At 56.7% G+C, this 25,463-nt stretch overlaps 1 protein-coding gene across 2 annotated transcripts in view; it reads left to right on the top strand.

Annotated features, from left to right (window-relative positions):
- The window catches only part of LPCAT1 (lysophosphatidylcholine acyltransferase 1), a 39,939-nt gene extending 25,092 nt beyond the window's left edge, over positions 1-14,847 (top strand). The window contains exons 5-14 of one of the 2 annotated variants that reach the window (XM_067730327.1): positions 774-834; positions 1,128-1,186; positions 2,716-2,750; positions 3,599-3,653; positions 5,366-5,448; positions 7,771-7,896; positions 8,438-8,591; positions 8,903-8,998; positions 11,404-11,545; positions 12,734-14,847. In XM_067730327.1, coding sequence (XP_067586428.1) covers positions 774-834; positions 1,128-1,186; positions 2,716-2,750; positions 3,599-3,653; positions 5,366-5,448; positions 7,771-7,896; positions 8,438-8,591; positions 8,903-8,998; positions 11,404-11,545; positions 12,734-12,918 — 996 coding nt within the window. In that variant the 3' untranslated portion in view covers positions 12,919-14,847. Of the gene's footprint in view, positions 1-773; positions 835-1,127; positions 1,187-2,715; positions 2,751-3,598; positions 3,654-5,365; positions 5,449-7,770; positions 7,897-8,437; positions 8,592-8,899; positions 8,999-11,403; positions 11,546-12,733 lie in introns of both variants that reach the window. The other variant, XM_067730326.1, reaches the window with a different exon arrangement.
- The last annotated feature ends 10,616 nt before the right edge of the window (positions 14,848-25,463 follow it).

Raw genomic sequence — 25,463 nt, 5'->3', positions numbered from 1 at the left:
TGGCCGCTCGGAAGACATTGAAGGCGTTGCTGTGGCACCCGTGCCCGAGGACGGGCAGCCCTTTGGGGGCTGTGCTTCCGGGGCCTCCAGCTGCCGTCCACACAAGAACAGGTTGAGCCCCTCCGCCATTCAGCTCGCCTGCCTGAGCCGCAGGCGTGCTGGGGTCGGCCCCACGCTGACTCGGTGCCCCTTGGAGACGACCGTGCTCTGGGGCTCAGGATTGAAAGCAGCCTCGTGGGCTGTATTTTCCACCGCGCAGGGGAAAGTTAGCTTACGTTGTGCTGACGGAAGTCAGTAGGAGTTGGAGTGACCGGAGGTCCTGGCGAGGAAGGCGCTACTCCGCCGCCGGCGCTATGGGTGTTTGCGCTGCTGGCCCGGCCCCAGCCTCTCCCCGACCCCACCCCAGGTCCCGTACTCAGCCACGGGCTCTCCATCCCTGCACCTTCGTCCTGCCTTGTGCTCGTGGCTGCCGGCCCCAGGCAGGGGGATCTCGTCCGCACAGCAGCTGCAGGTGGGCGCTAAGGCCACCTGTTCACATATCCCACCGCCCAAGGAGGCACGCGCTGTTCGCGTACCTGCGTTGCTTCCAGGTTTTAGTCGAACCAGCAGTCAGAAGGGAAATTACTGAAGCCTTCTGTATGCGTCTTAACTTTTTCAACTGAATATAATTAAAGTGCCTAAGTCACATCAGGACTGGAGGAAATAGGTTGTGAAATTGGCCCCTGTGAACTCGGAACTGTCCCTTTGATGCTGATTTTTTTTTCCATTTCAAGATAATGATTTTCCCAGAAGGCACTTGTACCAACAGGACCTGCCTAATTACCTTCAAGCCTGGTAAGTAGTTTTCTTAATTATTTCTTTTCTGCCTCGAGAAGGTGGGGGAGACCCTCACTCCCACCAAAGCGCCTCACCCAGGAGATGCCCTTGTGCCTGTTTCCTGTGACCCTGGGGTTTTCTCTGAGTGTCCACGGCTGGCACAGATGTTGAGGAAACCTGCCCAGCACTGAATGACCGCTGACCGGGAAGGCCTGTCAGAGAAGCCCACTTTGTTCTGAGACCCACACGGGAAGTATGGGCAGGGGACTTGCTGCCATGGAGATAAGAGGTGTCCCTTTCTCCCTCTGCAGGTGCGTTTATCCCAGGAGTTCCCGTCCAGCCGGTGGTTTTGCGGTACCCAAACAAACTGGTGAGTGTGTTTCCCTGGCACGAATGTCCAGTGAATTTCCTGGGCCTGAGAATTGCCCGGTATCTCAGGACATTGTCTCCATCTACCCTGGCACTCTGCCACACTCCCCAGCACTAGCTCACAAGTCCCGCTTTCATGGATCGCAAAGCCCTGGCCCTTCCTTGAGCCTGACGTGTAGGTGTGAGACCCCCGGGTCCCCAGTGGCTCTTGCCTCCCAGCTCGCACTCTGGGACACTTTAAAACTGAGAATATTTAATTCCCAGAGGCTGGCAGCAGGAGGGAAAGAGGCTAAGTACCTCCGTGGTCCCTCTGCCAGGTGCAGAAAGGTGATCTGGACGGGCCCCAGCTCAGCTCGCAGGGTGGGGGGCCCGGACGAGGTTCTGGTGCCTGTGGGCACTCCTCCTGGGCCGCCCTGCCTGTAACCCCCGTGTGACATCTGTGGGCACCAGGGGCTTTCAGCCCTCCCTCTTCCGGGCCAGGGCCCTGGGGTCCAAGGTCAGTGCACTGACCGTGTGCCCATGGGTGTGGACAGGCCCAGTGTGTGAGCGCCAGTCAGAAGTGGCAGCCGCACGGGCCGGCAGACACAGCTGTTCCTACAGCTCTGAAGAGGTGCGTTCGCTAGCCAGCTTCTGAGAATGAGAATCCGTCACCTGTGTGTAGGATTCTAGATTTTCCCCTTTTTAAGTTTGTTGCATCCGCGTATTGGAAGCACGGCGCTGGGCTCTTCGGGGAACGGTGACCCCCGCCTTGCGCTCACAGTCTGTGTCACGTGCTCTTCGGCTGGCTAAGGTTTGAGCACCGACCTGCGTGGAGGGGGCTGGGCTGGGGACTGCGTGTGGGACGACCCGTGGCAGGTGGGTTTCCAGGAGCCATAAGGGGGCAGGTGGGTGTCAGGCCTGCGAGAGAAGGAAGCCCTGGTGGGTGACCGGTGTCAGGGCAGAAGCAGCACATGTGTCACCCACGGTCCTCACCAAGGTGGCTGAGGATGGAGGGCATCTGAAATGTTCCCGTGGGACCCCGGGCAGGCACGGGGTGGGGGAGATGCGGCCCTGTGGCTTTGTTCCGTGCTCCCTGCCCCCGTCGGGGGCGCGTCTCTGACCGAGAGTCCAGGCGGGGACCCTGGGGGCTCAAGTGGGTGTGGAGCTGGAACGGGGCTGCCAACAGCATCACCTGGCTAGGTGGTGGTGATGGGCAGGGCGGGGCCTGCAGAGCACAGAGCAGGTCCGGGTGTGGACTGAAGTTGCCCCGGGCGCCCGGAGAAGGCGGAGGCAGAAGGGGGGCAGGACGGGGTCTTGGGTGGATGCTGGGATGGGTGACCCCGGGGCCGTGGGAGGAGAGGTGAGCGAGTCTGGGGGGACCTGCGGTGGTGGGCTCCCCCTTCTCCCCTGCCCCAGAGGGGACGTGGCTGGTAGGGAAGACAGCGCCTCTGGGGTCCGGGGCGGGGCGAGGCCGGCATGCCCGCGGGCAAGGAGGAGGGGCGCGGCGCCCAGGGCTTCCTTCCTGACTCATCGCTCCTTTCCTGCCCCCAGGACACCATCACCTGGACGTGGCAAGGCCCCGGAGCGTAAGTCATACCCCGCCCTGTCTTGTTTGTCCTGTCCTCCCAGGAAAGCAGGCCCGCTCCAGTGACCGCTGTGCTGCGTACTTTAGCAAAGGCAGAAACGGAGCGCAGGGCCACTGCTGCTGGGCGGCAGTTCGGTTCGGCCCAGGGAGGCTAGCTGCACGAGGCTGGCCTTCTTCCCACTCCTGGATTCCAGGGCCCTGGCGGGAACGTAACTGAGAACTTCTCTTCCCGCCTGTGTCTGTCAGCTCGGCGATCAGCTGCACACGGTCGGCCCGGAGAGGAGAGGGGAGCGTGGGGCCTCCTCCCGCGCGGCCGCTGGGGGCGTACGGGGGTCCAGGCGCCGGCATGTGGGCTGGCGTTCGGAGGCGGAGGGCCGGGCGGTGAGGCCACGCAGAGCCCTCCGAGGCCCCTGGCGCATCCAGGGGTGGGGGGGGGCAGTGCTGAGGCTGGAGGGCGGAGTGGGCGGAAGCTGGGGATTGTCTGGGAAGGGGATCCTTCAGGGTCCCAGTGGCCTGGGCATGGGGATGGCATGATGTAGGGCCTGGGACAGCCAGGAGGGGCCCGGGTCGGGTAGACGAGACCTCCTGAGCCGGAGGTCAGACAGGGCACAGCCAGGCGGGTGTGCGTGTGTTTAATAAGCTCAGTGGCGGCTTCTGTTTAATCAAAGTAGCCTTGTCACTCAGCGGTGTGTTTAAGGTTCAGGTTTAGGCTGAGGAAGGCGCCGCATCCCCTCGGGAAGGAGCATTGCCTGCTCGGTGGTGCTCTCTGCAGGGGAGCGGGGTCTGGAGACTTTAACTAAAAGGAATTGGGAAGCTTTTAACCAGTGCTGAAATCCGTTCATTTTTAAGGTTGAAAATCCTGTGGCTCACGTTGTGTCAGTTTCACAATCAAGTGGAAATTGAGGTTTGTATAGATACAGTGTTACACAGTGTTGTGTGGGAGTTTATACAGATGCCATGTTATACAATGTTATTCTGTCTGTATTGTTATAATGTTACATTGTGGTCTCTATAGATACAGCGTTACACAATGTTATTTTGATGTCTCTATACATATAATGTTATATGGATACAATGATATATAGGGGTCTCTGTAGATATAGTATTATACAGCGTCATGTTGGTGTCTGTACAGATCCAAAGTTATACGTCATCTGTCTTGCTTTGAACTTTTTCCATTTCGCATGGCTCCTCAAAGGTGCTTCCCAGGGGGTTTGCATCAACTTTGTGTCTCTTGCGTGACTGTTTATCCATTCAGATAGGATTTTAAAAATCAACAGGAAGCTAAGCCCGTCATTCTTTTATTATGGTTAGCATAGCTTAAGGACATACCTGCAATTACTGATTCTTTTGGCTTCTACTTCTACCCAGTACTGACACTGCTGATATCGAACTGCTAAACTTATCATACTGTTATCCTGTTTAATACTTGGTCAGACCAGGTAGCCTGCCTCCCCGCATTCAGCCCGTTTCCAAAGTCACAATACCTGTCCTCCCTACTCAGATAAGTATGGTCACATTCATGCAGCCTGTAAACTTAATTGAGTGGATGAGGAATAGGGTCTATTTTCTTCAAAGGGGAGTTAACCTGCTACTCCTACACCTGAACATGAGAGATGAGTCTTACACAGCTTAAAGCATTTCATTTGCTACCTTCTGATAAATACTGCAGAGTAATACCGAATTTACAAATGAGCCCGGCTTTCAGCCAGGTTTTTCACTTCAGTAGAACATAAGCCGCTTAATTATGAAGGACTGGGCTGGAAGGGCCGTGGCCCGGGTCCAAGGGTGGCTGGCCTGCAACCCACGGTATTTTATGTGGCTCGTTTGCTGGTGGCCGAGAGGCAGCAGCGGGGAGAGACTCCAAGGAAGATGCTCTGTTTCAGACTGGTTTCTAATTTGACGAGTTGGAAAGAAACTGTATGGCTTTGTGAAATCACTCTAAATTCTTTGCGTCACTCCTACAAGACGCCAGTGCTGATATGAGGAACTGTTGCAACTTACAAAGTTTTTAAAAAGGTAGCAGTAAGCGAGAGACTAGCATTATACGATGAGAACTGATAGGATTTGGGGATGTTCCTGTATTCTTGAATGTCCATACTAGAGAAAAGGGCTCGGTGATGGTCATTTTCCTTTTCTACAATGGGGGGTCGGCACAGGCTGTGAGACGTACTTATTTAAAACACGCAGAGACACACGTTCCTGGGACAGTTTATTATATTCTGCAAATGCAGTAGTTGTCAAAAAGCTAATAATAGTCTTTCAAGTGGAAATAATTTGTCGTGTTACCCGCAACACAAAACTGAGACTTTAGAAGTGGAAGCACACCTGCGATTCTTTCGATTCCAAAGACTAAGCCCCTGTGCGAAGTCGTAAGCACGACTCTCTGGCTTCTGTGTCGGAGGAGTGGTGCTCCTGCTGAGGAAAGGTGGGTTGTGAGTTTACACACGTGTGCGTGCATGGGCAGCAGTGACAACTCCAGAGACGATGCCGGTGGAGGGCGCTCTGACAGAGGTCTTGATTTGTCCGGGAGCAGGTTGTCATCGTGGTGGGGGGGGGGGGGGCGAGGGCAGTGTCTTGTGCTCGTGCGGGTAACCGGCGTCTCTGTGTGCACAGTTCCTTCCCGTGTACACCCCGTCGGAGGAGGAGAAGCAGGACCCCGCTCTGTACGCCAGCAACGTGCGGCACGTGATGGCAGAGTGAGTGCGCGCCCCTTCCGCGGCGGGGAAGCCCCGGTGCCCTTGGCCACCCTGAGTATTTGTTACCCAGGGTCCGTGTCCGCCAGTGCCGTGGCCTCGCTGTAAAGCCAGTCAGCGGCGTCGGGGAGGCGGCTGGAGCCAGCCTAGGCTGGGCATCGGCCAGCGTGTGCTTGGCTGCGTGCATTGTCTCCTGATCCTGTTGGAGGACGTTTCTGCTTGTTCAACATTTGGAAGATGGTTCATTGCCACTTAATTCTGCACATTGCAAACGTCCCCATTAGCCAGCAGTCCCCACGGGGGCTGCGTCCGTGTGCGTCCCTTGGAGACAGGCAGCGGGGCCTGGGCTGGTGCATCCTCGACACGTGCCATCTACCCAGACAGCGTTACTAAGGTTCTACCTCCGTCCCGCCGAGCTGAGTGTGGTATTTGTGCACTTAATCTCGCACTGCTCGTACCACAGTGTGTGTGTAGCTAGGAATATTCTCACTTCCTACTTCCCTGCAGTTCCCGCTTGTTTCGGGCCCTGGCAGCCTCAGCGCAGACCCCAGGTGCCTTCACCCTTCCTCTCAGTCCCAGCCCCTCCCTCCCCTCCTCTCTTCTCCGGGGCAGAGGCTGCCTCTGAGTTCGGCCACTGCGGTGCCTGGAGGGGTGCTCGGACGGCGTCCCCTGTGGGGAGGTGCACACGGCTGCCTGGCGCGACTTAGTTTCTAAGGGAAAGTCCATCTCCTCACGAGGGATGCGTCGTCCCCGCTCTAGTGCGTTCTGTGAGACACGCTGAGCAAAGTCATGCGTTAACCTCGGCACACGTGAATTGAACTCAGCCAGGCGTTCAGTCCGCCCAGGCGCCCTCAGAGTGTTAGGCGCCGGCAGTGGAGTCCAGCCAGACGCGCCCGCTCCCCTCAGGCCCCCCTTCTCCGAATCCCACATGCGGACACAGAGCTGCCGGGATGCGGGAGATTCTCAACTCCCAGCGTTTGGGAAGTCAGGGCAGTGAGTGACACCCTTGATCAACCTCTAGATAAGAAAATAATACCCACAGAGTCGCAGGCCTGACAGGTTAGGTGTAATTTTTTGTTGTCGTTGTTCGTGTTCAGACAAATTAACTACTAAATATTTTAAATATGTATCCTAAAGAAACTTCTATGGCATCCTATAATCGGTGTTAACAGAGACACGTCGTGTTCAGTGGAAAAGGGCAGAAACCCATCGGGTCTCCCCTTGCCTCACAGCCAGAACCACGGGCGTGGGCCGTCACCTGCCTGGTCTTCAGTCACACCGGGGCTGCACCCGGGAAGGGCCGGGGTCCCGACAGCTTTGCAGGCGGCCCTGAGCCAGCCCCGTCCCCCTTCCTGTGGATAGCCCGGGAGCTCCTGGGGCGCTTCTGGCGTCCGTCCCCACGCGACCAGGCCTACGCGCTCCTAAGGGGAGCTTAGCAGCCCCGGAAAGAGGCCTTCAGCTTCGCTGTTTCCTTATTACCTGACGCACACAGCGTTGCCATGGCAGCAAGGAGCTATAGCGGTGCCCCAGTACCCGCCAGGGGCTGGTTCCCGGACCCTCGGAGACCAAAACCCAAGGATGCTCGAGTCCCTCCTGTGAGACAGTCTAGTGCAGCCGCCCCCCGTGTCCTTGGATGTGGAACCACGGATCCGGAGGGCCGACTGTCCCATCGGAATGAGTAAACGCCCTTTCAGTGACGGAGGCGGGCTTGGGGGCCAGTTTTCTGTATGTGGTAAATTTCCTGCCATGAACGCGCTTTCCACGATAGTCAGGAGGCCATTTTTCTTGAAATCTGACGCCGCTCTTGGAATGACTGGGTTCTGTCTCTCCCTCTCACTTCAGGGTGGTACCAGCACAGATAGCAGCGGCCCCTGCTGCCCGCAAAGATGACTTGAGCTGAGCTGAGCACCAGTGCGGGCAGCGTCGTCCTCTTCAAGGCGCTAGATGCGTGCTAGCTCCCTAGAGGGCGGAAACCACAGCGATAGAGGCTAACCACGAAGCCGGGGCGGCCCCAGGTTCCACGTAACTGAGCTTTGGGGCCAGCTCTTCGGCCTTTATGTTTAGCTGAACGTGGTCTCTATTCTATTTATTGATTTGTTTGTCTGTTTCTATTTTGGCCACACCTCGAGGCATGTAGGGCTGTTCCCCGACCAGGGATGGAACCCGGGCCGCTGCAGTGAAAGTGGCAAATCCTAACCACTAGGCCACCAGGGGACCGCCTGAACGTGGCCTTTAAACATCACCTTCCCGCCCACCTCAGCGTCCAGCGCGCTCGCTCTGCTGCCCCGAGGGGCCGGCTGATGGCAGTGCCCTTCTCTCCCGCAGGGCCCTGGGCGTCTCCGTAACTGACTACACGTTTGAGGACTGCCAGCTGGCCCTGGCGGAAGGCCAGCTTCGTCTCCCCGCGGACACATGCCTTCTCGAGTTTGCCAGGCTGGTGAGGGGGCTGGGGTGAGTTCCCTGCTGCTTTCTCTCGAGCACCCAGTTGGAGGCAGTGCTCCTGTGGGCGCCTGAGACGCCCACCAGGCCACTGCAGGGTCTCCGCCTGGGCACTTGGTGACCGAGCTGGAGGTCACGGGTGGCGGGCGATCGAGATAATTAATGGTGCTTTTTCTGAGGTTTGGGGTTTTTTTCTTTTCTCTTTTTTTCAAATTCCACACAGAAGTAAGTGTCTTAAACCCTGAATGGTCGGCCCTGGCTGTCTCTTTAGGGACGCGCCCCACCCGCCACCACCGTCCGCCATCCCCTGAGGACCTGCCTAAGGGTGGGGCCCGCACACCCACAGGGGTGTCAGTGCTTGTGCGGACGCTCACACAGGGCACACTCGTGCCTTCAAGCTCCTGGAAGAGCCTCTCTTCTCGAGGACTGACTGCTGCTTGGTCTATGAATCGTTTTAATGTTTTGTTGGGTCTTAATACATGACAGTAAATCTGCCATTTTCAGCATTTTGTAATTTTATTGAAAAAGAATGTTCCCCTCATTTTTTGTTTAGGCTAAAACCAGAAAAACTCGAACGCGATCTGGACCGACATGCAGAAAGCGCGAGGATGAAGCAGGGCGGGAGCTTGACGCTGCCCAAGTTCGCGGCGCAGCTGGAGGTCCCCGAGTCCCGGGCGCTGGAGGACCTGTTTGCCCTGTTTGATGAGGTACAGCCTTGTTGGGGGGGCTTGGGGGCAGCTGTTTCCCTTGTGATAGAAATGTTCTTCAGACAATTTTGGAAGCAGAGAAGGGGAGACCAGCCCTTGTTGCCCATCCTGCCAGCCACCCAGTCTCTGGGGGTATTTTCTCCCCAAAAGATGCTGTCGAATGCACCTAGAAATTTGGCTTTAAATCAACGTTTGCTGATAAACACGCCTGTAGTTGGGGTTTTTGTAAGCGGGTTGCCAAAAGGCCTGTGACGTCACACCCATGCTCGGGAGGGGGCAGGCCTGTCCCTGAAAGCGTCTCTTCCCAGAAGGGCGGCGGGGAGATGGACATGCGGGAGTACGTGGTCGCCTTGTCCGTCGTCTGCCGGCCGTCGCAGACCCTGGACACCATCCGGCTGGCGTTCAAGGTAAGTGTGGCGTTTACGCGACCTGTAAGTTGTGGGGTCGGTGAGACCTGGGTCACGTGAGGCCTGTGAGACCTTTTATAGCCCTTATGACTTTGGTAAACTTGCCGTCTGCCTGCTCTTCTCACATAAGCTTGTACTGCAGCCGTTGTTTGTAAAGAGGCCGGCAAACCTCCTCTACTTTATTTCTCCCTGGAATTTAAAGAGCCCTCACTCGTAAGAAGAGTGTGGGGAAGGGTCTTCCTGAGTCCTGGACGCCTGAGCGGGACCAATGGGTTCTGTCTCCCAACACGGCCTCCCCATCAGCGTGTTGACCAGAGGAAAGCAGGGCTTTGGGACTGAGGAGCCGCCTGCCCCGGCGTAGCCCAGAGCCAGGCCGTTCACCATGGGTGCAGTGAGTCTGGGGAAGGCCCATTATGGGGTCCCGGCCCGCCCGCAGATCCACCTGGCTGCCCTCAAGCATGGCCTCACCTGGTCAGTCCCCTAGGGTGGAGCTGGGCTCGCTTTGCCACCTAGAGACATTCTGTCTGTGTCTCACAGGTGCAACTCACATTAGCCAGACTCACGAAAATATGATGTATAGGTCAGGAAGCCGCGGTCACTCACTGCCGGGAGAACCCCTTCTCTCCCTCCTGACCCTAGCAGACCCTCTCCATGGCAGACTGGGAGAGTCCCCCACGGTGCAGGGCGGCTTCTGCGGGCCAGGCCACGGGGGCTAATCAGACGGCGGCGGTCCTTCGTAGCGCCCTGTCTCGGAAAGCCTGTCCCCTCCGGCCTTGGCGGGCACCTCCCAGGGTTGCCCTTGGGCTCATCGCCCCTGTGCCGGTGCTGCCTCGGCCACGCCCATCTGGTGGCCCTGCAGCAGCTTCTCTGACATCTTGCGGTGGACTCTGCTGCCACGACAGTGGCTGGCAGGGAGGTGGCCAGCTTGTTGCTCAGTGAAACAGCTGAGCGTACGCATGAGCACCTTGTAGCAGCGCTACCAGGCCCCACCGGAGGGCAGGTGCGAGGGCTGCGGGGAGGACGACACCGCTTGTGCCGCCTTGTGGGTCCCGGCACTGCTCCACGGCGACCTCCCCTGCGGTGACCACCCCTCACGGGCCCCCCGGGAAGGCAGACGGCCCCGCGCCCGGGCATCCCCACAGCGGGGCCGGTGTGTCCTGCTCATGTGGACATCCCGCCGCGGGAAGCCCACCTCTAGGCGGGAGGGCAGAGTGAATGCTCCAAGAAGTTCCAGGGGTTGGGGAGCAGATTGGTCAGGGGGCCCCCAGCGTGGGGAGGAGAGCCCATAGACAGCGCAGCGGTGACGGCCCCCAGCTCTCCTGCAGCCCTGGTCAGGCTGGTGGGGGGGGGGGGGCAGGGGCCGCTCCTCCCAAACTAGGGCAGCAGGAGGAGGACGTCAGGAATTCACGGCGCAGGATGGAATGCAGTCGTGTGCTGGTCTCAGCCCGTCGGTAGCCAGGGCTGCGGCTGGACTGGCCCCTGGGGCTCTCAGGGTGACTGCAGTGCGCCCTCGGCAACAGCCATCAGGGAGCTTGGAAAAGAAAGGTCTGTTACTCACAGGTCCTGGAGGCACACGGCGTGCCCTGGGGGCAGCGAGGTCACAGCTCACGGGGCGAGAGTGTGGATCTGGGGCTCTGCCTTTGTCAGGGTTGAGGGTAGGGGCCTAGGGTTTTGGGGGTTCACTCTTGGCGAATTTAAAGCGTAAGAGTGGGAATTAGGGCACGGGAGAGGAGAAGCGGGGTCCCTGAGGTGGTCAGTTATGCGGGTCACCCAGGGCCTTCTGGAAGGGGGACCTCATGGTGGCGGGGCGGCCTGGCTCCTTTCCTGGTGGTTTCACTGGTCACCGCGACTCACAGCCGCAGTGTTCATTCAGGTGGGCATCCGTGAAGTGGGCACCTCGCAGCCAAAGGCTGAACGCCAGGTCCTCACGTTGCAGTGTATATACCACCCTTTCTTGGTGGATTTAAAACACAAGAGCAGGGCTTCCCTGGTGGCGCGGTGGTTGAGAGTCCGCCTGCCGATGCAGGGCACACGGGTTCGTGCCCCAGTCCGGGAAGATCCCACATGCCGCGGAGCGGCTGCGCCCGTGAGCCATGGCCGCTGAGCCTGCGCGTCTGGAGCCTGTGCTCCGCAACGGGAGAGGCCACAACAGTGAGAGGCCCACGTACCGCAAAAACAAAAACAAAAATAAAAACACACGAGCAGGGAGCTGAGGGCTCCCGGCTACCACCTGCCCGAGGTGCTGAGGGCTCCCGAGGGCTCGGTCGTGCAGCTGAGTTCCGGCCCTTCTGACCCTGTGCTATCTGGGCCGGCCGGAGAGCTGGGAACGCCAAGGAGGAGAAGCAGCTGCCCTGGATAGTCGGGGCTGGCGGGGCCGCGAGGTGACTCCTGCCCCTGCCTTGCAGATGTACGGGTCACAGGAGGACGGCAGCATAGACGAGCACGCCCTGTCCAGCATCCTGAAGACCGCCTTGGGCGTGGCTGAACTGACCGTGACCGACCTCTTCCGGGCGATCGACCAAGAGGAGAAGGGCAGGATCACGTTCGGTGAGTGGCTGGGAGCTGGGGAGGACGCCCCTGGTGCGAGGTGGGGGAGGCACTGCCCCCTGCACTCTCGCCAGGCTCTCCTGAAACCTGGCAGGGCTGGGGTGGGAGCTTCCAGTCTCGCTTCTGCAGGCCGTTAACAGAAGCACGTTCCCAGCCCAGCTGTAAAGTAGGCGCCATCCCCGGGGCTGCGGCCGGGCTGAGGTCAGGGTCCCCGGTGGGGGAGGGACTCCGTGCCCGGCCCGTCAGGACCGATTCCTGGGGCATCTCCTCTCCCGGGGTTTTGGCTGCGTCACCTGTCGCCACACAACGCGGGACAGCCGAGATCCTCGGGAACTGGGACCGGAACCCGCCTGGGGACCGAGGCCGGGGGTGTGGGGGCAGCAGGAGCCCCAGAAGGCGGCCCGCTCAGCGCGCCAGCCCGCGTGCACATCTGAGGATGAGCCCATAATCTCCCTACAGTAAGAGGAGACGTTTGCTCAGGAAAGGTCATTGTGCACGTTGTGTTTGGATGTGTTTTTAATCGCGTCCAAATGTCAGGCAGGTGCCGCAGCGCGTTGGTCCGGGTGTGCGCGCGTGTCTGCGCTAAAGGGGGCCGCGCCTCCCGGGGAGCGGGTGCTACTGCCGAGGCTCGGAGCCCTGACCGACTACAGACTCCCCGTGGAGGCAGCTCCGCTCCCAGCGGGAGCACGCGTTTCCCTGCAGCCGCTGGAGCTTGCAGTGCCCTGGGCCCGGGCCTCTGAGCATCACCGAGCCCCCAGGGTGCCCCAGCGCGAGCCCGAGGGCGCTCCCCACCCCGACGCCGGGACCCAGGGCCACGAGGAGACACAGAGCCGCGCAGGCCCCACGATGGCTCGGGGTGACTCTCTGTGCACCCGGTGTCCCCAGGGCCTAGCTGTGTCCATCGAGGCTCCTGCCTCGGGGGTATGAGGCCGCTGCCAGGATGTGAGCACGCGGAATACATCCCTGACTTGACCCTTTAGTTTCCCCAAAGCAGGAGTAGCCGAAATGACGTGAGAGCCACCCTGGTCTTCACACAGAAAACTGAGGTGCGGTGCCTCTCGTGGCCTCCCGAGGGTCCATGTAGATGCCACGACGCCCCCAGGGTGTGAGTGGGGCGCCAGGGAGAGACCCCAGACTCTAGACCTTTGCCCCCGCAGGCCGGTAACCAAGGTGCCTTTGTCTTTCCAGGCGACTTCGAGAGGTTTGCCGAAGCGTACCCCGACTTCGCGGAGGAATACCTGTACCCCGAGCAGACGCACTCCCAGAGCTGCGCACAGACACCCCTGGCTCCCACCCCCAACGGCTTCTGCGCTGACTTCAGCCCCGAAAACTCGGCCGCTGGGACGGAGCCTTTTCGTAAGAAGCTGGACTAGGACGTAAGGTTCTGGAGAGACGAGGCATCTCCGCAGCCGCCGCCCCATTTGCTGTGACAGCATCCGGGCTCCACGCTCCCACACGCGCTGTCCCTTTCCTGCCCTCGGGCCCGAGTCCTAGAGCAGCGCGGGCCCGAGGCCGTGGCTGTGCGTGCCCTGCCCTGACGGGCGGGCGCGGTGAGCTCATGGGGGCGGCTCCCGGAGCTCCCTTCCAGGCGGCACTCGGGGGCCGGCCCGGGCGTTGCTCTCTTTTCACCTCGAGCCTCCCGTTTTGTTTCCATCCTCTCCCACCGTCCCTGCTGGTCCGTTCCAGGCTGCGCAGGCCGGCGGCTGCCACGCGCACCTGAACGCGGGACGTGTCACCCGCGTATCGATTCCGGCACAAAGTCTCTGCCGACCTCGGTGGAACCGGTGGGCAGACCCGCCACCTGATTTTTCAACGTTTCTATATTTGCAGGAGCTCATGAGTATTTTATAAACTTCATTTAGATGCTTCAGGAAACACTCAGCATTTTTTTACGAAAAGAGAATTGCTTTTCTACTGCATCTTCCTTGGAGGGTCAGGGGATGTTTACTTACAGGCCCTTTTCCTGCCAGACCCTGAGGCTGTCTGGGGCTTTGAGCTAACTCTCCCTCCGGCCTCTCTCGGCCAGGGAACTCCTCTCCGCTGAGGCACCCGGCCCGGAACCACTTTTTTGTCTCCTCGGTCCTTTACAAACCCCCTCTTTTTATACCAGCTTGGGGTTTCTGTTTCCGTGCGACATGATCTACTTCACCAAAGTGTCAGCTCCGATCAGAGCATTGAATGTCGGGGAGATGAGGTGGGCCGGGGTGTAAATGGCGGGGGCAGGGTTTCCTGTCTCCCGGGCCGGGTGCCCCAGGGGATGGTGACACTCTGGAAGGCCCCGCCTGCGCTGACTGTCCCCCCATTCGCACCAGGTTCTCGGGGCATCTGGAGACGGATGAGCCTCGGGGAAGGAGGGGGTGGGAAGCAGCGGCAACGGGCAGTTGGGGCGCCCGGGAGGCCCGGGGGGCTCCAGTCGCTCTCTATGTCCGGGGGCGTCAGTGGGGCGCAGCGCCACCGGGCTCGGGGAGGGGCTCCAGGTGCTGTCTTCACTCTCATGAAACCACCTTGACTCATGTCCTTGTGACATAACTAGAAACCTGTCCTCAAAGCACAATGACAACCACACACTTGAGTCTGTTCCCTGAAGCAAAGCCTCTGGGTCTGTTTGGGCAATTTTTTTTGGTTTCTAATTTCTCCTGGGGGCATCTCCACAGGAAGGGACCACCAGAGCCAGAAGTACAGGGGAAATGTTTACTAACTGCCTGAGGCTTGGAGATGTGCGTGTCTACGGTTAGACGTCAGAAAAAGGAAACACCCTTAACTTCCGTTCATTCCGAAGCCCCTCCTGCCCCGCGCAGGGTGCGGGGTGACTGACATTCCAGGGCGCCGCCCGTCGGGCACAGAGCTTCCCGCACGGCCTTGGTAGCGACCAGGACTGACTTCATGATCGTGGGATGCGTGGAGTTTCGTTTTTAAAAGAGAAAAACCCACACCTGGCAATGAAGGAGGTGAACGAACTGAGATGTTCCGAGGAAGGGCCTGGGCCCTGCGTCTGTGGATGAAGGGTTTTTGAATGAAATGCCGCTGTGCGTTTTCAGGAAAAAATCTCTGATAAACAGACATCGAATGGATGTTTGTTCCTCCTGATAACTCTTCTCTTTCGTAGCGACTTAGGGTCGCGGGCATCCAGAACTGTGAACGTACAGAGCTCGGGACTGAATCCCCTTGTGTGGGGCCAGGAGCCGCAGGGGCGCCCGCCGCCTGCAGAGGCCCTGCCGGGCGCGAGGGGGTGGGACGGGTGCCTCCCAACAAACTCGGGGTTTTCAATGGAACGAATAAAACGCAAAGTCTTATGTACTTGAGGACGTATTTGTTACGTGCGGTTTTTTTTCATCAGAAAGACAACAGCGGACGTGACGCAGGCTGTGACAGGAGAACCAGTCCCGCTGAGATTTCTTAGTGCTTTTCTAGGACGTTGGGGAAGCATCGTAATTGAACTTCTGTAGAAAAAGCTTTCTGGATGGTAAAGGGAGGGTCGGAGGTTTCACTGGCACGCAGACAGCCGCTGACGCCTCACAGAACTCAACCTCGTAGGCTGTTTGCCGACCTGCTGAGTTGGTTTCTATAATTTCTCTGCGAAACACGCACCTTCTATGTACGCTTTGTCGAGCGGAGAGAGACAGGAATCTTGAATTCGTCCTATTAAGTCAGTGAGGGATTTAGAAATAGAAGTGAAAGAAAGAGCTGGCGTACTGCAGTCCCGAAAACTGTAGAGGAGAAAATTGAGGTTGTGTAGCCAGCGGCTTCCGGATGGAGTGACCCTTAGCATCGTGTTCATGTCGTAAGCCAGGGAAGCCGGAGAGGGAGCCCGTGGTCTGACCCCATCGGGGCGGCGGCGGACGAAATGCACCAGAATGACATTCATGCACCAGGGGTAGGCATTGGCCCTTCCTAACATAACAAATGGGTGTTGCCTTTGAAATTGGTTAAAGTTTGCTCAAGTCTTTAAGTAAAAAAAAGGGCCAAAGCAAGCCAAGGTCTGGACATTTCACATTCAAAGCTGGACACAGCTTCCCAGTCGAAGGAAGGGGACAAGCAGCCTCTGGGAGCTGCGGTGGGGGCGGGGGGGGGGGCACACTGCCGCGGCTTGAGGGGGTTCCCAGCGCCCCAGAGGGGACGGGTGTTAAGGAGTGGTGGGCGCTCAAGGTGTTCCTGGTGGCGATTCCTACAGAAGCAGAAGGTTCACCTCTGCCCAACCCCCTGCCCCCATTTGCTGATCCGGCCGGAAGCCTTCCAGCCAGTGGGACAGTGGCAGACCCCGGCCCCCTCCTGGGGCAGAGCGCTGCACACGGGGATGCCGCCGAGAGCAGCAGGCGGCCAGTGGCCAGGACAGCCCATCCCTCCAGCCACGCAGGGCCCATCCTCGCTCCTTCCCGCGAGGGAGTGACGCACGTGATGTAATGGTCACTTCTGCAAACGCAGAGGCTCCGCCTCCTCCCAGAAAGTAAGATCCCGGGAACCCTCGCGTCCATCCCGGAGATGTTCACTCTTCTGGTGCTGGCAGACACCCCCCGATGCTCTGTCACACGGAAAACTAGGTTTTCCCTAGTTCCCAAAGTGCCCGCTCCTCAACACTGCCGTTCCCTCTGTAAACTGAGGACACACACACACGCACACACGCACGCATGCACGCACGCGCGCGCGCGCGCCAGGCAGGAAGGCGGCTGCAAGGGCGCTGCCGTCCTCACTTCCGGGGCCGGTTGTGTGGCTGAGGCCGGTATTTACTTCCTTCCTTCCTCCCTCCCCTCCCCCGTCCCCCGTCCCCCGTCCCCCTTCCTCCGTGCTCCCTCCCCCTTCCCCACCACCCTCCCCCACCACCCTCCCCTCCCCCACCACCCTCCCCCACCCCCTCCCCGTTCCCCATCCCCCGCCCCCCATCCCCCTTCCTCCAGCCTCCCTCCCCGCTCCCCCACCCCCCTCCCCCGTCCTCCCGTCCCCCCTACCCCGTCCCCCGTCCCCTGTCCTGTGGCCCCCACCACACCTTGGACGGTCGGGTCTTTGCCCAGTGAGACGACTCACATTTTCACTCCAAAGTATCCGGAGCCTGTGGTCTTGCCTCTGCTGGTCACAGGATTTGTCCTGAAAGTGCGGAGAAGCACCCAGAGGAGCCCCGGGCCCCCTTCCCCTGCTGCCGTTAGCACCCGTGACACCCCCGGCCCTGTCACGTCGCCGGCCGGAGGAGCCCAACGGCTGGTGGCCATCTGAACTTGCAGCGCGGAGGCTCCGCGGTGTCCCGAGTAGGAGTGTCTCATCCAGCGGAACGGAGACCCTCAAGACGGACAAGCCCAGAGCTGCAGAGAAGAGAACAGAAGCATGTGGCTGGCTCTCGGGCCAAGATTCAGGGCAGCGACGGGTTACCCCTCGCTCACCTGTCCTGGGGCAGCTCCAGCTGCCTGTCCCCGCACGTCCCCGTCTGCCAGCGCAGCCTCTCTCCCGGGTCCAGCCAGGCGGCCGCACAGGGAAGAGAAGAGCCCGACGCTTCTGCACAGAAATAAAACCCTACCGCTGCTCACATGTCCCCGGCCGGAGCGCAGCACGTGGCACCCGAGTCCCACAGGCTAGGGCATCCCACAGACGCAGAATCACACAGGCCACACCCCGCGGTCCCCGGCCATGAGGGTGAGAAGAGCGTTCCCACGGGCCCCCGGGTGTCGCGGACGTGCGTTGTGAGCGACCAGCTCGAAGCACAGCCTGCATGCCACGGGGGCACCCATTAGGACGGACCCCGGTCTCTGAAGCGTCAGAAGTCGTTCTCCTCCCGTCAGGCCGGCGGCTTCTGGTGGGGGCTCGCTCAGAGCTGCCAGGCTTGCCTTGCGGTAAGATAAATCCCTTCTTGACGTAGCACGAGCTGGGCGGCGGGAGTCAGCCGCCAGTGAGGTCCGCAGGCCGTGCTGCCAGAGCCGCAGGGGCGGGAAGGAAGTCCACCCCCCGCACAAGTGCATCAGGATGACGACAAGCATTTCCCCTCGAGGACGGGGGTCCGGTGCGAGCAAGCCGACGCCCAGAGAAGGGGCCGCGCTGGGAGCTAAGTCCTGGGCCCGTGTCTGACAAGGCGGGGTCCGGGTGGGCCTCCGTGCCTCACCCAGCGCCTCCGTCCCCTGCCGTGCTGTCCTCGCTGGGTCGGCTGGGAAGAGAGGCAGGCCCATAGCCACCAGCCGCATCCCGCCCTGGGCAGGGGCACCTGAGATACGCACTACAGAGAAAACACCACGAGCCCATCGCGTAGCAACGTGTGGGCCCGATGGAGCAAAGACTGGGCAGAAAGCTGACCGAAAGAAACACCAAGGGTCCTATCACAGGTGACGGAGGCCCAGGGAAGGGGAGGCTAGGACAGAAAAACCTATTGGACAGAGTAACGGCCAGAGTTTTCCCAAATCTAGCAGCTCAGATATCCAAGAGGCTCCACTCGCCACAAGCAGAAGAAATATAACAAAAATACGGCAAAAGGCACTTTACAAAAAATTCTGGAAGCCGCTGGTAAAGAGGTAATCTTAAAAGCAGCCAGAGAAAAAGAAAATGCTATCATGGAACGAAGGTAAGAGTGACATGCATGTGGAAACCTGGCTCTGCAGAAAGAATTAGTGTTATTTAAAGAGAGACCGTGAAAACTTAAAAACGTATTGGAAGCCTTCAGAGAAAACAAAATAAAAACACAGAGGTATGACTAGTTAATAAGCCTATAGATAAATAAAATGGGATAGCTTAAAATAATAATTTCACCCAGACTAAGCAGGAAAGTAAGAAGAAAAAAATAAAGAACAAAGGACAGATGATACAACTAGAAAACAAACAGCAACTGGTAAACCTAAATCCAACCGTACCAGTAATTACATTAAATATAGACTAAAAACTCCTAAAGGACAGTCGCTGGACCAAATTAAAAAGCAAACAAAAAACCCTAACTATATGCTGTTTAAACACATGTTGAAAGTTTAAAAAAAAAACAAAAAACGGAAATATATGTAATGTGCAAACATAACCACAAGACAGCTGATGTAGCAGGATTAATAATATCACAGTAAGTGACCTTTAAGAGGAGAAGGATTACGGTGTCAAAGACAAACACTGCAGAGCCATGAAGGGTTCAGTTCACCCGAGGACACAGTCCTCCTAAAGGGGTACATCCCCAGTGACGTACCTTGAAATATACTAAGCAAACATAGGCAGAATGAAAAGAGGCAATAAGTAAATCAGCAAACATAGCTGGAGATGTTCACACAATTCTCTCAGTCGTCTATAGAACCACCAGGGAAAGGAGCACAGTTCTGTAGAAAATTTGAAAAATGCTGTTTACCAAATTGACTTCATTGCCATTAAAAATGCACATGAAGCAGTTGGCAAAATAGACTCCATGCTTGGCTCGAGAGTAAATCTCGAAATATTTAAATCGTACAGTGTATGTTCTCTCATCCAAAGGAAGCCGCCCACATTCCAGGGGCAGGACCGACCTCCATGGCCCCCCAGCCACACGAGAGTCTGGCAGGGGTCTACCACAGGATTGTCAAGAGTGGCTCGGGCTCTGATTAGTTCTTTTCAACTTAATAAACGTTAATGAGGCCACAATTTTGCTTTTGGTCAAGATGGAGGGGCAGAGGCTGCCATCCTGGAAGGGGATTTCGGGTGGAAACTCAGATGGGTTTTGCCTGAGTCGTGAAGAAGTCGTAACCCCCTCGGCCAAACTCGACTCTGGTCTTGCTACACAAAGCTTAAAAGCAAGACCTGAAAGAATGACCAAACTCTTTGTAAGTAGCTTACCTGCAGCCCAAAGTTCGAGAATATTCAAAGGAATATACAACTACCCAGCATTCAAGGGGTCAAATTCACAATGACTTGCATCCCATCAGAGGTCACCTAGACGCAAAAAAGCAGGAAGGATGATCTACAATCAACGAAAACAGACCCAGAAGTGACTCGGGCGATGGAATTAGTAGATGAAGGCATTGACAATCATTATGCAAAATCCGTGTTCAAAAGCTAGCTGGAAGCAAGACTAACCGTGTGTAGTTAAGACATGACAGGTGTCTTTTAAAAGACACAAATCGAAATTCTACAGGTAAGAACTACGATGTTTGTGACGCAAGATACCCTGGTTGGGATTAAGGGTGGCTTTGACATCACAGAGGAGACAGCAAGGGAACGTGAAGAGTAGTAGTGCAAACTATTCAAAACAAAATAGAGAAAAAAGAGCAAATTTTGCACTGAGCACCAGTGAGTGTGAGACTTCAAGTGGCCTGATATATATACCACTGGAGTCCCAAGGGCAAACAAAAATATTTGAAGAAATACTTTCCCAAATCCAGTACAGACTATAAACCCCTGGGTCCAAGGAGCTCAACGAACTCCAAGCACAGGCGCCATGGAGGAAACACACCAGGAGCATCGTAATCGAACGCTTAAAACAGATGATAAAGAGAAGGTCAGCCACCGGAGGAAAAGGACACGGCAACGACCGTGTGCACAGAGCAGATTCTTCATCAGAACGACAGAAGCCACGTCCATAAAACACGCAAAGAAAAAGAACACGGTCAACCCAGAATTCTTCACTCGGCAAAAACAGCTTTCACAACAGAGAAATAAAAATGTTTTTAGACACAAAAGCTAAAAAAATTTGTCACTGGCTGGCAGACCTCACTACACAGTGTGTGAAAGTAAGTCCTTACAGCAGAAGGAAAGTGATTCCATTCTGAGATCTCGATCCACACGGAGGCCTGAGGAGGCGCAGAGCTGGAATCACGTGCGTAATAGAAACACTTGTTTCTCATCATTTAAATCTCTGTAAAGGATGACTATCTAAAGTAAAGCTGACAGTGCTTTCTGGGGTTCACAGCACATAGGTGACAATGGCACAGAGGCCGGGAGGGGTGACTAGAAGTGGCCCCAGGTCCGTCCTAATGACATGTACAGCAGTGTGATGCCACTGGAAGGTGACACGAAAATGACACAGCAAAGAGATACGGCCAAGAGTCCAACAGGGGAAGCAGAACGTGGGACTTGAAAACTCCTCAGTCTGAAGGACAGCAGGAACGGTGGTAAAGGGGGACAGAGGGCACAGTGTAGCAGATGGTAGATGTAACCCAACTGTATCAGCACTACATTAAATGTAAATGGTCAAACACCCCAATCAGTCAGCAGAAATCGTCAGATTGGATGTAAAAGCAAGAACCAACCACAAGAGGCCTGCAGGAAGCACACTTTACCCGGCCACCAAAGGGCCAAAAGGAAGAGGACAGTGCCAACTCCATCCAAAGAAGGTAGGGCAAACGTTGATCTCAGAGCCCAAGTGGTCAGCGGGTGTAAGAGAGGTCATTTCACGTAAGGATTCAGCTCCCAGGAGGCCATGGCAACCCTAAGAGAGCTTCCACATGAACCATGCAAAGACAGCAGAACCACAAGGACTATAAGACCAGCCCCCATGGCTGTGCCTCAAGGTTTCAACGCTTCTCTCCCAATGACCAATAGGACAAGGGTACGAAACTGATCTATACTTTACACCACGGTAATTTTAAGTGGATCTTATTCATAAGGGTAGAACCTAAAATTTTAAAACTCTTAGAGGAAAACTTTTTTTGTGAAAATTTTTGTGATCTTGGGTTAAGTAAAAATTTCTCAGACACGGCACTAAAAGCAGGATTCATTAAAAAATTTGATAAGTTGGGCTTCATCAAAATTAATAACTTCTGTTCTTCAAAAGACTCTATTAAGAGAATGAAAAGGCAATCCAAGATTGGGAAAGATATTTACAAAGCACCTGATAAAGGACTTGTATCCAGAATATGTAAAGAACCCTCAAAACTCAATAATAATGTAACAAACAAACAACCCAAATGTGCAGAAGATTTGAACGTCCACTTGACAAGAAGTGATACTGATGGCAACCACACACATGAAGGACTGCTGAAACACTGAGTCATTAGAGAAATGCCAATCTAAACGGTAATGAGATACTACTGCACACTTATTAGAATGGCTAAGATTTAAAAGACCGGCCGTTCTAAGTGTTGCCAAGGACGTGGAGCAATGGAAACTCTTGCACTGTTCTTGGAAATGTCAAACAGTGTCACCACTTCGCAAAACAACCTGACAGTTTTTGAAAACAGTTAAACACACATCAACCAAATGACCCAGCCATTCCACAACCAAGCACTTAACTCAGAGAGATGAAAGCACATGTCCACACAGAGACTCAGGCACAAGTGTTCACAGGGCTTTTATTTGTAAGAGTCAAACGTCCATCAGCAGGTGAATGGATGAATAGATTATATGCTCTATCTATACGATGGAACACTACTCAGCAACGAAAAGGAATTCACGGATTCGTGTAACAACACAGATTCAGCTCAAACATGCTGAGTGGGAGGAAGAGACCGAAAAACAGCCCTTCCTGTAGGTTCCACTTATATAAAATCCTAGGAAGAAAAAAGGAATCTATAGCTGTCGGACGAGCGGTTGCCTGGATGGGGCGGATAAAGATGGATACGCAGGAGCACGACGACTGTCTGAGTGTGATGAACATTATCCTCATGGCGCTCGTGTCCCGTGGCCACATAAACGGCCTCCCAAGTTGTGCACTTGAGACCCGCACTGTTTATGGTATCGATTAACCCCCAATAAAGCTGTCTGTAGAGCGAGGACACAAATGGCAAAATAATGACAGAAAATACAGTTAAGTTTTGTGCAGACGGTGGGATTACAAAGTTTCCTTTGTCCTCCAATCTCGTTATTTTTCGGCATTGTTTTGGCTACTCTGGGTCCCTATGCATTTTAGAACCAACTGGTTGAGCTGTTCAAAAGAGCCAGTTAGAATTTTGGTTGGAACTGGGTCAATCTATAGTCAGTTTGGGAAGAAATTAACGTCTTAATGATACTGAGCCTTTAGATCACGGACGTGGTCTTACCACTCCACTTCCTCCGGCCCTTTTAGTTCTTCAGCTGTGTCTAGATTTCAACATCCACGTCTTGCACGCACGCATTTTATGCCTAAGCATTTTGTTTCGGATACTGTTGTAGATGAAATTATTTTAAATTTTACTTTAAAGGTCATCAATTTCCCGATTTTCTTTGAACTCCCTTATCACACAACCAAACACTAGCCAGTGTGTAAGAATCACTGAGACCCGTACCTCTGACTGTCTTCTTCCTGGCTAAGGTACAGCCCTGTGCACTGCTCAGGTATCTGCCCACTGGGAAGACTTCCCTGTGTCTTCCGAGCGTGGCTGCAGTGCTGCAGGCTTCCGCTCCCCGGTGGGGTCGGTACACTGTGGGATCCATGTTTCCGCAGTCAGATGGTCATAAGAAACGCCCGTGAAGCCCAGGTACGGGTTAACGGGGTGATACCGGTGCAACAAGGGGGGCACCTGTTCCTGCAGCTTAGTTGTGTCTGCAGCACCCGCCCGAGCCTGAAAGCGTGTATATTGCCTCCACTTGGTGATGGCAAATTGCTGTCAGTACCAAACTTTATGGGTTGGCTGGTTAATTTATGCCAGGCAGCTCAGCTTATATGCTAACTGAGTTTCTTTGAGTTTCTACTACGGCTCAGCGGTATATAATTCAAACGGAGCATAAGGCTTTTCAGAAGACTGTTTGGTTATTCTCCAGAACTCCAAGTGTTTGCACTGAGTCCCTGCAGGGGCTGCCGGGGGCTCCACGCTGCATCCCTATCTTCCAGAATCTTCCACGCCCCATGGGTCCGGCCAGGTCAGTGTTTCTCAGAGTGTGGCCCCACAACCAGCAGCAGTGGCATCCCCCGAGTTGTTAGGAACGCAGGTCCCCAGGTCCCACCTCAGACCTGCTGACTCAGAGTCTCTGAGGGTGAGACCCAGAATCCTTGCTTTGGGTGCGGGCCAGGGTTTACGCGGGTGACTTGGGAACCGCGCTAGGTCACAGCCCCCTCTTGCCAGTGCCGCCTGCTCTGCGCTCCCCTCAAAATGAACCCCATGAATAACTTGGGAAGCAGGCTCGCCCACGGGCCTCCTCCTCCGTCTCTGCAGCTGCCCCTGCGGGCTTGGCCGGTCTTCCCACCGCAGACCCTGAGCTGGCCTGACGGAAGCCCTTCGGGAAGCGCAGTCCTAGGCTCCAGCCTCGGCACGTGGGAGCTTGGGGTGCAGGGTCCAAGCATCTATCTGGACAGATGGCCACAGCAGCATGGAGTGCCCGGGGGCGCTCCCAGGCTGCTGGCAGCTTTTCTTTCCGTCTGCTCGCTGCCCTTTGTCCCTCGGTGAGGAGAAGCCAGGCCAGGGTGGCCAGGACCCTCTGAGCGCAGGAGGCCGCTGAGCACAAAGCCCGGCGCTGCCCTGAGGGTCGCTGCCGGAAGCGATCGTTATTTCGGTCCCTTTCGCACCGTGTGAGGGTGGTCAGCAAGCAGAGGGGAGGACGGAGGCTGGGCCACCTCACGAACGTCGTGTGACCTGTGAACTTGGGGCGAGGCCTCGTCCGGCCACCTGGAGCCCGGCATTCTGGTCTGGTGTCGATGCCTGCAGCAGCGCAGGGTCAGAAAGGGCGAGGGAGCTGTAGCAGAGGTGCTCCCATGGGCTCCGAGCCCAGCGCCCAGGGAGGGTCCAAGCACCACGGTTCTGCTTGGCCCCTTACGTCTAAAGCAAAGCCAGAGGGAGCGAGGCCTGAACTGAGCCCCAAGGGCCCTGCCAGTGCCCTGAGCAGGGCATCTTCTCCCACCCTCTGTTGGCACCGCCCCCGAGAGTCCCTTCTTCCCTGGAAGCAGCAGGACGCCTGAAGCCAGCTCTCCTGCACCGCACTCCTCCCCCTCCAAGGCTTTGCGCGTCCAGATTAAACTAGCCTGAGCTGCTGGGACCACGTGTCGGGAGGCTCGGACATGTTCTCAGCTGCTCCCCTCGAGAACGGCCCTGTTAAGGTTCTTCTTTGTTGTGGGTTGAACTGTGCCCCCAGATTCAGATTGTGAAATTCTAAGCCCCAGGACCTCAGAATGTGGCCTTAATTGGAGCTGAGGTCTTTGCGGAGGTAATCAAGCTAAAATGGAGCATTAGGTCCGGCCCCGATCAACATGACACAGACACACACACACACGCGCGCACACACACAGAGAACACCATGTGAGCGTGAAGGCGGAGATGGGGCGACGCTTCTACAAGCCAACGACGCCAGGGATGCCAGCAAACCCCCAGAAGCTGGAGGGGGGCCTGGAACTGACTCCCCCTCAGTCCTCGAAAGGAGGCAGCCCTGCCGATGCCCTGATCTCAGCCTTCTGGCTCCAGAACAGAGAGGACGCTATTCTGTCGTTTAAGCCACCCCATCAGTTACGGCAATCACCCTTAAAACCCAGCCGGGGACCGACCCCATCACCAGTGTGGTGCCACCTGAGCTCTCCAGCTCTTCCTAACAGAGCTTCGGGGTGGCGGCCCTCCAGCCAGGCACCTCCTGACAGACGTGCATCTGGGGATGAAGAAGCACCTCCCCTCTGCTGTTGGACTGCTGTGCTCACCGGGCACCACTACCCCGGCCTCACCTGCAGATGGCTTTCTGAAGCGCAGATAGAATTCTGCGTTTATCCACCATGGCTCCAGCCTCTCGGGAACCTCGAAGGCCTTGACATCAGCGTGTGGCCTTTGTCCTCCCGTGGATGGGCCCCCTGTCGGGGGAGCACCCACGCTGCCTTCCAAGTCAGGGTGAAGCAGGCTGCTCGAGACAGGACACAGGGCAACGTCCAGCAGCGACCTCCTCGGTTGGCGGCACCCAGATGGGTGTCACCAGCGGGGCAGAGCCGCTCTGGGGGCAGCAGCTGGGAGCCAGAGCCCCGGGCTCTCCCCTGGGCCCCCCCACGGGCTCTGCGGCTGCAACAGGTCCACAGCAGACAGCGAGCGACTGCCCTGAGGGTCGGCAGGACGATACTCTGAGATACTTCGTCCATCCAGGGCTCTGAGCCAACAGCAGCCACGCCAATAATAAA

The sequence above is a fragment of the Pseudorca crassidens genome, chromosome 3 (assembly GCF_039906515.1).
Source record: "Pseudorca crassidens isolate mPseCra1 chromosome 3, mPseCra1.hap1, whole genome shotgun sequence".
NCBI lineage: Eukaryota > Metazoa > Chordata > Mammalia > Artiodactyla > Delphinidae > Pseudorca > Pseudorca crassidens.
Note: the sequence above shows the minus strand (reverse complement) of the source record. Positions and strands in the feature narration are given on the sequence as shown.